Genomic DNA, 13,593 nt, shown 5'->3' with positions numbered 1-13,593 from the left:
TTAACAGCTACGTTCTTGACTGTAAACTAAAAAGCTCAAATGATCAGAGATCATTTTCTCCTTTGGTTTAAATTCTGGACCTACCTCCTGAACTTAATACTGCTGGCAGGAACGAGTAATGTAGACCAAGCCGAGGAACGTAACAGTTTTATGACTGTTCTCCCTCGTATTTTCAAAAGGTGTTCTAGTTACATCCTTGAAATGGTTTTTATTGAGCAGACCTGCTGCTACTTGCTATCCCTGGGGGAAGAATGCAACTGTATTGCTATATTGCTAAGAATTTTCTAATCATGAATATTCTGGGGAGAATATTTGAAGATGCTGATAGCATGGCAGCATGCAACTTGTACAGAAGTTTTCAAACTAATTTCTTAGAATGCTGCAAATCTACCTTAAAAAAAAAACACGTTAGGCCCTGTTAGAGATTATTGATTACTGTGGATCTCAACACACAGTATCCAAGAAGACCTGTTCTGATGTCAAAGCTCTTCTGTTAAAGGATCCATTAGAGAGGTCTTGAAGGAAATCTGCAGTGCAGTCAGTTGTATCATGTGTTTCATAGCCAGAAAGGTACAGCTCTGTTGTGACCCTACCAGGTGATGGGGAAGTCATTTAAGTACAGTTTGAAGCACTAGTAGTCCTAAGCAGTGAAATGGTGTATTTAAAAAATTTCATTAGTCCTCAGTTCTGTTTCAGAACAAAAGGAAATTTCTAGATATGTGTGAATTTGAGTTTCTGGAAATAAATCGAACCTGTAGGCTGGGGATGCCTCCAAGCCATTAATCCCTGTAATAGCTTCCAATATAGTGTCACTCACATTAGTATTGCAGATATTCTCCTACTTGCAAGTTGTGCATTAGCTTCTTGACAAGCTATGTTGGTTTTCTGGACACAGGTAGCCTCTTCTGTGGAAGATCCTCTTTCTGCATCTACTTACAGGTCCTGTGAGCTCTCTGCAACAAAGGAAGCAGTGGCAGTTTTCCTAACGTACTGTTAGAAGTGAGGGACACGAGAAATTCATTCTGAGGAGACAGTGTTTTGACTATTACTTCCCAAAAATAAGAGTCTACTTCTTCCTCTCTCCTTTTAAAGCATGTAGCACTTGAATAAATCACCAAATCAAACTGCTGCTTGTCCATGAGATGATATTGCTGACCCAATGTGTACTAATTCTGTGGTAGGTAATCAGCAGCCTACTGCAGTAAAAAGATACTTGTTGAAGAAAGTTCAAGATTTTTTCATCAGATAAATGGATTTCCTGTTATCTAGATTATCCTTGTTTTCATGAACTTTCAAAACAATAATTCTGCATCCGTCTTTTTCTAGTGATTTCTGTGAGTTTGGTTTGTGCAGCTGGTCTTAAGTATTTAAAACGCTAATACCTGTTTTGGCACTGACCTGTAAAAGCTTTTCTTCTCCACCAAGCTTTTTATTTATTTACCTGCATTGACTTCAGTTTTGTGTATTTCTAGTTGTGTTCATTAACCTTAAGAGCTGTTTCTCTTTATTATTGGGTTTGCTCTTTTATGCCAACCTAATATGCATCATGCAGCATGGTGGTATTTTTTGTGGGGGTTTTTTCTGCTTTTTTTGTGGGTAACCATTTTTATCTGCTTTAGGACTATAGCAGCAGGTATTCCTGAGTATGGATTTTTAATAAATGCCAAGAAGACAGTGGTGAATTTTCCTGTTGATGATATCCCAGGATGTTCTAAGTTCAAACAGCTGCCAGATTGTCGTTTGATCTCATGGTGTGGTTTATTACTGGATATGCAGACACTTGAGGTTTATTGTGATTACTCCAGGTAAATGGTTGTATATTCCAGCATCAGCTTTACAGTATGCTATACACAGTGTTAAAAACAAGAGAGTATCTTGTAAGTAGTATAGTTGAATTAACTGCAAAATACACTTTACAATTCTTTGTCTTCTACAGCTATTTATACTTTTTTTTTTGGATGCTTTCTTCATTACACCCCGATGGAATGCACATACATTTTATCTTACATACCACGTGGTGACTGCATGCTTTTTTAGAAACTATTTGATCACCTTGGTTTAACTTCTTTCACAGTTAGTATAAATACATTTATTATTCTTGCTTTCAGCAAGTAATATTGCAAGAATACAGGTTGGAATTCACTTTCTGCACACTAGAGGGACTAGTAGTTCTTTAGGTTTCCTCTGATGTACTTCAGATGTTAACATAGGGTAGAAGTAACCTGCCTTTAAACCAGCATCATGGTGTACACGTGGAGCAGTCTGACTAAAGCACCATAAAACTCAGAATGTATCTTGCTGAAAAGCTTTATAGGCACATTAAAAGGACTCTTAGAGATGGCATTAGACATTCCTCAAAGGTTAACAGAAAATAATTTTAAGCTTAAGGATAACATCGTAGCTTTGTCTATAAACAGCCCATGAATACATTCAGGTGAGAACTTAGAAGGAGGTTTTGCACTGCCATAATGGTTCTTCAACTGTCTTCCAAAAGAGAAAAGTTTGGTCAATTAATATGAGATAAGGAGAAGGAATGTGTGACTTTTGTTTTTTTTTGTTGTTTGTTTGTTTAACAACAGAAGAAACAGTTTATATTGCTGATGACATTGGTGCTCGTGGTTTGGGAGGCACTAAACAGAGAAACTGTTATGGGGTGATCTCCTTGCTTTTATATAAGATTGACTTCAGTAATTGCAATGCTAAGGTTGCTGGGCCAAGGTAAGCTTAGCTCCTGCTTGCTTGGATCACAGAATATAACTTGGTTATTGCTGAAGTCAGTTTAAAGGTTGTTGGTGGCAGTGATGGTGGTGTTTTAAATAACTGGAAATTATTCTGTTCTAATGTTCTGAAGTAATTCCCTAGGTGATAGCCTTAATGCCACTATGTTCTGTTTGTTTCTAGTTTTGAATTTTGTTACAGTTGTATTTTTGTACTTGGCTTATTGATTTGGAGGCAGTTTCTCTAAGATGAGAAGTTAAATGAGCTTTATTTCACAGAATTTAATTCAGTCTGTTAGCCCATGGAGTCTGATTATTATTATTATTTTTCATTCTAGTTATGCTTTTACTTCTATCAGATCGAGTCTTTCCTTCAATTCAAGTAGAATAGCTGGAAAAAACATGAAATGCAAATTGACTGCAGTCCTCAAACTGAAATGCCATCCTTTATTTCTTGACTTAAAGGTGAGATTATGGAAATGGATGTTTGTAAAAAAAAAAAAAAAAAAAAAAATTAAAAAGGTAATAAAAAAAAAAAAAAATCGTTAGTAATAAACAGCGAGGACTAACAAAAGAGATGATTTGGAAAGGTTATAAACTTAACTTTGAAATCTTGGCATCGACTAAATGTGGGTGAGGTCACAGTAGCTTCCAGAGCTGAGCCTTCACCTTCTGTTCTGAGCCCATTGTTGTTTAGGTACATAATAGAAAATAATGGAAGTATAGCATAAGTTGTTTTTTTTTTTCCTCTACGTCTCTAAATCTTTTCTGTTGAACTCGTACAAATGATATGGTAAGACAAAAATATTCTTGTGGTTCTGTTCCAGATCAACAGCCTTAAAACAGTTTTAGTTAACATCTACAAGATATTTTTACTTCAGGCTTACAGGTAGGTGACTGCCTCTTGCAGTAATTGTGAATGTTCCATGACACTGTCTTGACACACAGCAGCTATTGCTTAGTAAAATATGTACCATAAACTGTTACATACATACTGTACACTGTTAAATGTCAGTAGAAAGTCACATAACTGTGTCTTAAGACTGTTCTTGCATAATATTAGATTCAGGGTAGAGATGATGTTAGTATGTGTGTTTAAATGACACTTTGACAAATTAATTTTCAATGTCTCTGGGTGTTTATAGCTGACTTCCAAGAGGAACGGTTTATTTTGTTCTAGGAGCAATGAAAAGCAGGTTATATTGAGATTATATTTAGAACTTTGTATTCATTACAATCATGTGGAACTTTGACCTGTATAGCTTTGCATTAAGTGGAATTTCATTTTTCCAAGTTAACTCTGACTTCTTAGCTGCTGATAATGTCTTAATTGCTTCTTAACTGGTAAAATGTTATTGACTTGTGAGCTTTTCTTGACCAGCAGAGAAAGTAAGCACTTTCAACAAGGATGAAGGGAAAGAAATCAGAGTTGATCAGGAGGTTGGGAGAAAAAAGTAAACTGCACCAAAAACTTTGCATGATTGCATGTGCTGAGTAAAGCAGGAAGATCCTGGGTCTAAAGAATAGCATAGCAATTGAGTGGTACTCTGCTTCAGGGCTCTAAAATCCTTTTTATTAATAATTTTTGGTGGTTGCTTATGTTACTACCATAGGATTGTCATGCATTGAAAATATTCTTCTGTTCAACACAACCCTAGCAATGACTAAAGAACAATATACTTGTGTTGATGTTGTTTTCTGGTTGAGTTTATTAAGCCTGTTTGTCAGCTTCTGAATGATAAACAAGGAAAAAAGGTCGGTTTCTTATTTGTTGTGACTGTGAATAAAGAGATAATCCATTAAGAGTTCTTGTTGTTTATTGTTTTAGCACAGAAAGAGCATAAGAGTTGTTTGTAAATAGGGAAACATCAGGTGTTGCTATTTTGCTGGAGTTCTGCTTAGGAAGTGGCAGTTGAGCTTTTTTCTTAAATTCATCATTTGGAGGTCTGTTCTCCTGAAGAACAAGATTGTTGTTGAGTTTGTTTTTGTTTCTTTTTCTCTCACCTCCTCTCTGCCTCTTGTGTGCGTTCTCTATCCCAGTGGTTTGTGATGTGAGCCTGATGAGGATGTGGGTTCAACTTTCCCCCATCACAACATATTCGCTGTATTCAGAAGAGAATTCACTTACTGAGGGAGATGACTTCAACCTCTTATTTCACCACAGAAGTTATGAATAAACATCTTAAGCCTGACACTGCAGGAATTTGTATATAGCAGAGGTTTCGCATGCTAACAGTGTTTATTTGGCTAAAGGTGCTTTTAAGTGTGGTGTAGTGCCTAAGGTACATAATCATAATTTCACTTGAAATAGAAAATGACTTGTGATTAAAAAGGCTGTTGTTTGTTTTTTGCTAACAGGTTCCATGCCTGTGTTCTTCAGCTTCCATTCAACCAGAAAGTTAGGAATAATCCGTATTTCTTCCTAAGGATCATCTCTGATACTGCTTCATGCTGCTATTTTATCCTGAAAGCTAAAAATCCAGGTATAGTGTGTTCAGTGGCAGCGAAGTAGCATTTTTTAAATTTACTTTTTAAGGTAAATAAATAGTCCTGAATGTGTAGCCCTTCTGGTTTTATAGAAAGTAGTGTGAAGGGTCAGTTGTACTTCTGAATATATGTAATTTTCGGTGTTGTCTTGTTCTGTCTCTAGGGATTTCTTTAGGTAGCAAAGATGCATCCGGCATGTTCCCTTTTGAGGCAGCAGAATGGCTCTGTTACCATGCCTTCATTGTCAAACTGTCCAACCACAAAGTTATTTACAAATGCTTACTTAAGCCCCTTAAAGTCTGTAAGTATTCAATTACTTTTACGGTTTAGATATGGTTTTCATAAAATCTTCCAATCTAATGTTTTTTTAAGTTTTTTGTTCTAAAATGTACAGTAACAAGTAACAATTAACTTTAAGTAGGCAAATTAAAATGGTATGTTTTTCAGCATTTCATTTTCTAGAACCTTGCTCTTAAGGCACATCTGTTATTATTTGACACTCACCATGCTTGTACAGTTCAAAAACTTAAGTATAATTGTGTTGATCATATTGATCTAATAAAATACAAAGGCTCTTCTATTTTTAAACAATGTAGATAAACTCCAACAAAATAGTTTCCTCCCACAGTGTAAACTCTTACCCCCAAAGGAGTCACTGGGGACATTTTGAAATAGAAGCACTTGCTGTGCTGTGAGTCTCCTTGTTACAGAGTGGTGCTGGCAAATCTCTGACTCTTCCACTCTGTTAAAAGAAGATGTCTATGGGCTCTGAGCAGCTCCCTCTCCTTGACCAGTAGTGTATTCTGTAGCTGGAACAGCCATAAAAATAGCAAAGCTTTTAATTGTAAGTTATTAAAAACAAACACTAGTAGCTTTTCCTGAAGTACTTAGTAGAGCTGCTGAATTCAACCTTAGTGGAGGCTAGGTGTAGCCACTACTTCACAGTCTCCCAGCGCTGACCATGTAATTGCACTCTGAATGAGATGCTACTTGGGTTCTTTTATTCTAGTTCAAGAATAACCAATACTTCATCTGTAAATGTATCACAGGCTTCCTCTAGTACCTGTGCTGAGACATAGTGCCCTGGAGAAGGAGCAGTTCTGGTTTTGAAAGCAGGCATTTCCTTCCTGTATCAAAGGCCAGTGGCAAAGCCTGAATGCACATAGTCTTATTTTTGTCAGTACAGTGTGACAAAGAAGACACATGAACATTTATAGGAAACAAATGGGGGAGTGAGTAGGCATGTCCACAGCCCTATGTCCTCTGCACTTTCTGTTGGGAGCAGAACTGAAGTTTCTGCAGGAATTCACTGAAAATCCATTTGAAGAGACATTGGTACATAGCTTTCTACTCACATTTTTGTTTCACCTGCATCAGATATAGTCCAGAGTAATATTGTTATTGTAATCAGTACATCATGTTGTAGAGACAATCCAAGCACAGTGTTAAAGTATTAGAGCTAATTTTAAATGCTGCATTTTAAGTTCTGTCATGTTTCTGGAAATCAGATAGCATGTGTGGATGTCAGAGAAGCTGTGACATCACATCTGTTGCTACTCAGGTGTGTTCCTCTAAAGCAAAGCTAGCTTTGTATGTCTGTACTGCACAGCATCTGTATCGTAGAGATAACTATAAGACTGGCAACAGCACCTGTGTTGACTTAACAACTATATTTTTTGTTGTAATTTTGGAGCTTGTATCAGCTATATAAAAACTGTTGCCCCTGTGAGATCGTGCTGTTTGACGGAAATTGATATAAACTTCATTTTTCACTTGTGTCCCTGCACATGCCTTTCAGTTACTCTCCTTTGAAATCAATATTGAGCTCATGGGCTTTGGGGAGAAGGTCTTCCCCAGCGTTCCAAAACCTGTTAAATATCAACATCAGTGCCTTGTCAGTACAAGTTAAAATCATTCTTCGGAGTTAAGTATTTAAAGCATAGTTACTGTTTAACATCCCTCCTATTATTACCAGTTGGGAAGGGAGCAAGAGTCTTTCCTTATCGTGATAAGATATAAATACACCATCTATCTCCTTGCCAAATACAGAACAAATGTTTATCGAGCACTTCTGCCTTTCTGCACCATTGACAATTTTACCAACCCTGTTTAGGTAACAGACTTACACTGTTGCTGGGATTTTAAATGTTTTTTTCTAATCTTGGAGAAGTCCTTTTTATTGTCTTTAATTCTGTTGGCCGTAGACTTCAATGACGTTCTGTGTTTCAAAACTGACATGTTATGTTAAAAATAAATAGGTAATTAAACAAGGCCCTGAAATCTTAACTCTTCACAACTTTTCTCCTTAAGGGTATTGTTTCAGGTAGCCTTACAAGGGGACATAGTTGGGAGAACTGCTGTAGCCACAATTAGAAAGGTGTTTTCTCCATGAAATTCTTTTTCCTCTTTTTGCTCATGTCGGTTCCAATTATAGACTTCTTTAATGCCATATCTGAAACTAGAGGAGGAAAAAAACCAGTTTGGGAATACCATTTTCCTATAGATAAATATAATCAGCTAGATAAGGATGTGTCCTGTGTCCTGGGAGTTGTTTAAATTAGGGTCTTTCAGAGTAACACTGCTTTGACAGAACTTTTTTGGTGGATATAGTTACTAAGTAATTGGTCTTGTACTTTACTAAAAACTTTTAGAAGTCTTATATACAAGCAGTATTGCAGGGACATACTGGGAGGAATGTACTCCTTGGTTTTCCATAGCTTGTTAATGTTTTAACATATGATTTTTTAACTGGCAATTGTCTGCTGTGTTTAAGGGCAGGAGGAGAGCAGCATGTTTTCCTATAGCCTTTTTACCCTCGTGTTCCAGGTGTTCTAGCTTTTTTATTGGATTAAATTACTACTGATTTCATGACTTACTAGCATTTTGCCTAAGAATGAATTGTTACTTACCTGCAGTAGTAATATATTGTTTTTGATGCTTTTTGTAGATAAGTTGCATCTGTTTGGGAAGATACCAAGGGATACTATGGAACTGCTGAAGACAGTGACGGAACCGTCTCTTTGTCAAGATTTCAAAACTATACTGGACTAAGCGATGAAGGTTTATTTCATGATCCTTCCAGGCTTAAAAATAAATGTTTTTAGATTAATTTTCTCTGTAGTTAATTTTGGTAGAATGAACTGAAAGCATCTTTACTTGAAAGTTTTCATTGTTTTTTTTTTTGTTTGTTTGTTTGTTTTTAGGTACCAGACAATAACTTTAAAAGAGCAGGCTGTTCTGTTAACATCTTCATGTTTGTGTTTTTCTGTAAGTTTGAAGGCTGTTTGAAGTACAACCTGTGAACTTGGCTTGATTTCCTTCAGTAATTCCTTTCTTCTTGACGAAGACATATTTGAGTTATCTGTATAGACAGATCAACGTTTTTGCCATGTATTGTTTCTGAAGAACTGTTCTTTGATTTTTTTTTTTTTTTTTTCTACTGCAGACAGTTTTATAATAAATTGTCTAGATAGTTGCAATAATACATACTTGTCTCCAATACCTTTATTTTATAGTAAACTTCAACCCAATCCCACTCAACTTGGAAGTGGAAAGACACTTGAAAGGTACAGGGAAAGTGCATTTCATGGCTGTGCCTAGCAAGATACACGGGATAAAGATTTTTTTGCTGTGGAGAACACAGTCAAAATTTGTATGCTATATCTGGGTATGTTCAATATGTTTAATATATTCTGCAAGTTTATAGAGATGTACTAAACAATGGTGATGTATTCATAACTACAAAAACAAGGGGAACCAGTTATTGATTAGATAATAGAAAAGTTACTTGCTTGGTATATTTGCATTTCCTGTTCTTTATTTAGTCTTATCTTTTGCTCCTTAATAGTACTGAACTACTATCCAGCCCTTTTGTTGGCATGTTTTACAGGACTGAATTTTGCCCTATGACTGCTCTGGTAAGCCTGCCCACGTGTCTTTTTTTCTCTAGGCTCACATGTTGAATTTGCAATGCTATAAAGTAGAGCTATTTCATTAGAATAATTAAAATATCTTATCAGGGATGAAACTTAAGCACTTCAAGAACTTCCTGCGCTTCTGAGGGAGCTGTTACTTCCTGTGACTATTTACTCCTCACTCAGTCTTTCTTCAGCTATGCATTCCTTCCTCTCTGCTGCTCTTTTCATCTGCTGCTATACTAATAAGATTTTGTGTAGGTGCAGGTGGTATAAATTTTGATTCTTTGCTACTTAATGCACTGCTCAATGCATTTTGTGTATCATGTTGAAGAAGGCCTTGCTGGTGGGCAGCAGTAACAATGAATGCATGTTTATTTTGTCTTGATCACTGTATTCTGGATAAACCTCCTGAGAAGGATGAGCCTAATAATTTCCTCAGAATGGATAAGCACACCTGCTGTGAAAGAACTGTGCAGGATAGGGGCTGGGGAAGTGAAAAATATCTCAGAAGCCAGGATCCTATGATGTGAATCCATGCTGAGAGAATGGGTTCTGTTCTGTGCCTAACAGCCATCTCAAGGCAAACTTTTGGGGTGATCAAAAGAGTGTCCTGGAAAACTGTGGTAAAAAACTGGAGCAGCAACTGTGCTGAATTATTCAGTTTCTAAAAAACATTGGAAAGAGGTGGGTTTGTGAGGACTAGAAGAAAACCTCTCTGCTTTCAGCCAAGAGCGTAGTGGTTATGGATAGGTTTGCTTCTAAAGCCTTTAAATGCAGACTTTTCCATGCGTACTGAGAAAGAAACATACTTTGTTTTAATTTTTTTTGTGTGTTAAATAGACTGAAGGTTTGTAATGTCTTTCATCATGATGCCTTCTAGAAGAGGTTGGGGTGTTTTTCCCCCTTAAAACTGAGAACAACTGGGGTCCCGTCTTCATTGCTTCTTTATTCCGCTTCCACAGGATGCTTTGACTTGCAGGTGTATTGCCAGGACAAGTCCATTTTTACTCTGTACCACAGCAGACTAAATGGCATATAAACTAACAAAGAAGTATCTCAGTTAAAGGTGTATTTTTGGAAAAAGTTTGTGAAGTGTGATGCAATTTTCTGAACTGATGTTTGCATTTACATGTAACTACTTGCTAAATTATCAGTTTAAAGCAGTCGTTGCTGTTTCTGAAGGCTACCTGTAAACAAATGCAAATATTTCTCAGAATTCACTTTCTTTTTAAAATAGCCTATTTAAGAAGGCCATTGAAAGCAGTGCTGAAACTAGTACTTGTTTTGCAAATGGAAAATTGTAGAATATATGGCGCACTGTACTGTACTGGAAACTTGCTGCTACAGCTCAGGACTGATGGAGAGAATGCTGGGAACATGTTTAAGGAATGAATTTAACAGTAGCATGGGCTTACTGCACTAAAATGATTGATCCAAATCACTGAAGAGAAGGTAGGAATATTCCTTAAAGCTACTTCTGTCATGAACTGTTTTAAAATAAATAGTGCAATATATCACAATGGTAAAACATTTTCTGCTTAACTGGTAGAAAGTGTGATGAATGGCAACTGGTGACAGGAAACGTGGTGAATTGAGTAACTTTGGGCTGGAAATACTAAAACAATTTGCTTAAGAACATTCTGAACCTATGCTGTGAGTTTTCAACAATCACTGGAAAGCTGGGAAAAGTTCAGAAGACTCTGTGGGTAAAGGGAAATGTTAAAATTGTTTCCGTGTTTAGGAAAAGGTAAGTAGAAAGATTAAGAGCAAGGCCAGCCACGGTAACTGTATTGTGCAACCTATGATCTGAGTCAACTTGTCAGAAACTTTATTTGGGCCACTTTGGGGAGGAAGTGTGTTTGGGATAAAAGTTGTTGTTTTACTATCTCTATGCAGAGCAGGAAGGGAGAAACTTGACACAAACTTCTAGAGTAAATAGAAGCATCAACATGCTTCAAAGATATCCTTACTGCTTCCTGTTGGAAAGGGATTTCAGACTGTGAATTTCATTTTGAGGTAGGTATGAAATTTTGCATTGTAGGGAAATGCTTGTGTTCCAGAAGGAGTATGGTCCTCTACAGGTTTTCTCGGTTTTAGGATCATTTGGAAGATTCCTCATTTCTGGTGCAGTTGCAGTGCTCTTGCTCTGTTTTTGTTTGGGGTTTTTGTTTGTTTTGTATTAGTAGATACTTCAGTTTGTTATACAAATTCATATCTTAAGGCTAGAAATTCTGTTGGGGCTGAAAATCACAATGGCTGTAGCTCTGTCTCATACTGATTTACTCTCAAGCTCTACTTGCAGCCCTGCCCAAAGAATTTTATCCTCTTCTATTCTGTCTTAGGAAAAGACTTATTCAGTTATGCTACTCAAGAGAAAGTCAGTCATGCTATTTAAGGGAACAAGTCCTCATAAAATACCATGTTTTCTGTGAATAGGAGAGGGGGGGTTGTAGCACTAAAATTTACTGAAATGAAGCTACAGTTCTAGCACAGGAATTCTGGTATAGATCACATCCAAAATGCACAAGAACAGCAAGGCAGTGTTCCTGAAGGAGCTGTTTAGCAGATTTTCTACATGCCTACTTCAGCTAAAAAGTAACTTAACCTCGTGCATTTCCCTGTTGTGAACTTCAGTTACTGAGAGGAAAAGTCTCTCTCCTTTGCCTCCTTTTGCAGACTGAAGCATATGTCCAGTGATCCATGCACTTTGGCATCAGAGGAGCTATAAAGAGGAGCTCAGAAGTCAAGGAGTTCAAAATTTCCACTGTCTGTGTCATGACAGTGACTCGACATAGCTTCACTATTTTCTCAGCATGTGTCTATATTATTTAGCTGCAGTTTTTGTTGTGGGCATATCTCTGACCAAGATCTTAAGCCTGACGACATACCCCTGCGTGTGTGATTTTAATGAACATCTATCTGTAATCAAACATATGAATGTATAGTGTACACTTTAATTAAAATTTCTATTTACGTAGTTAGTTTTTATATGAACAGATTTTATTGAGACTATTCTTTATGGAAATCTAATTTAGCTCATAACCTTTCAAATTTCATTTGTGATGTGTAGTTAGTTATCTGTTATGTGCATAATTTCCCCTATTTTTCTATAATTTTATTTTCTGATGCCCCTAAGCTCACTTTTAGCAATGAACCCTTCTAAAAGCAGTCAGCAGTTTGCAGAAGTATTATAAAAAATAGATGTTCTGGCATTTTCTTTTCTATTTTAGTATTACAACAGGAGAAATGTCTTGAGCAGCCAAAGGCAGCAATGCTGTTATTGATGTAACTAGGACTGCAAGAGGGGCACATCCAGGGATAAGTTATAGAGCCCAGGAGCAGGAAGGAGTCAGAGCCATGCGCGTGAGGATTGTCAGATCTCTCCAACTCTTCTGTTAGAGCAAATCATTATGTCCTGTTCCTGCACACCATGTCTCACTAACAGGGAGATTGCCCTTGTAGTACTGCTTTGAGCTTTTAGTGGTAACCTTAGGGAGTGAGTAGGTTGAATTAGCTGTTGTCAAGTTTCTGACACATCTAGTGAGAGTTGGTGTGGTTGGGAAAGGCATTTGGACTTGAAATGGATTGCCTGGAGAGTCTAGCTCCACTGACAGTGGATCAATATTAATATCTGAGCAAAAACTGTCATGAGCTTCTGGATCCTCTCAGCATGGCTCTCTCCATTAGGCTTTGTGGTTTGCTGTTGACTTTCTCACAGAAATAGCATTGGCAGTCAGTACCCGTGCCAACAAGTGCTGTGAAAGACGCAGCTCTCCCTCACCATTGTTTTCATCCATCAAGTGGGCCTGTCTCCTTCCTTCGTGTCTCTTAGTCATCGTCTTGTCAAGGTCATGCCTCCATGAGGCCTCCATTGTTGTGACCCTTCAGGCTGTTGCAAAGGAATCAGAGACAACTCTGTTTCCACGCTGCTAGAGAATCAGCTGCAAACTGGTGTGTTTTCATGGAGAGAAGCAACATGTCAGTGAGGGGTTTGAGTTGGTTTTGTTCTTTTTCAACTTCTGTTCAAATCCCTTTTATCCCTTATAAAGCTCTATTAATACATAGCCTATCACAAGGCTAAATACTAAAACTGTGTTCATTATTCTCAAAATCCCTATATCTTTCTTGGCTCTATTAATTATTCCACCTAAGTCTTTGTCATGCCTTACCCTCCCATGCTTTCCCAGTCTTTTTTCAGAGGCTACTGGTTGCTCAAAAGTATGTCTGCAAAGGGGAACCCTTGTCTCCCATCAGAATGGCCAGGATCTGCAGGCGAGTAGAAGGTAACTTCTTTTTAAGTAAAGATGTATTTCATGGTCATGTAACGTTGCAGCACACTAGGACGCTTCCAAACATTTCTATCACAGTAGTCATTTATCATGTTTAATATGAGAAAGTAGGGATTAATCTTTGGGAATGTTTGTTCTCACAGTATTTTCCACTACAGTAAACCCTGGAATGTGCTAGCTAAG

At 37.3% G+C, this 13,593-nt stretch overlaps 1 protein-coding gene across 1 annotated transcript in view; it reads left to right on the top strand.

Annotated features, from left to right (window-relative positions):
* Nucleotides 1-13,593, top strand: part of TERT (telomerase reverse transcriptase) — a 34,349-nt gene that overhangs the window by 20,076 nt on the left and 680 nt on the right. The window contains exons 11-17 of the mRNA XM_052704712.1: nucleotides 1,620-1,805; nucleotides 3,056-3,182; nucleotides 3,545-3,606; nucleotides 5,076-5,200; nucleotides 5,368-5,505; nucleotides 8,152-11,137; nucleotides 13,309-13,404. Of these exons, the coding sequence (XP_052560672.1) occupies nucleotides 1,620-1,805; nucleotides 3,056-3,182; nucleotides 3,545-3,606; nucleotides 5,076-5,200; nucleotides 5,368-5,505; nucleotides 8,152-8,255 (742 nt within the window). The 3' untranslated portion in view covers nucleotides 8,256-11,137; nucleotides 13,309-13,404. The remainder of the gene's footprint in view (nucleotides 1-1,619; nucleotides 1,806-3,055; nucleotides 3,183-3,544; nucleotides 3,607-5,075; nucleotides 5,201-5,367; nucleotides 5,506-8,151; nucleotides 11,138-13,308; nucleotides 13,405-13,593) is intronic.

Source organism: Tympanuchus pallidicinctus, unplaced genomic scaffold, assembly GCF_026119805.1.
Source record: "Tympanuchus pallidicinctus isolate F22 unplaced genomic scaffold, pur_lepc_1.0 scaffold5, whole genome shotgun sequence".
Lineage (NCBI taxonomy): Eukaryota > Metazoa > Chordata > Aves > Galliformes > Phasianidae > Tympanuchus > Tympanuchus pallidicinctus.
Note: the sequence above shows the minus strand (reverse complement) of the source record. Positions and strands in the feature narration are given on the sequence as shown.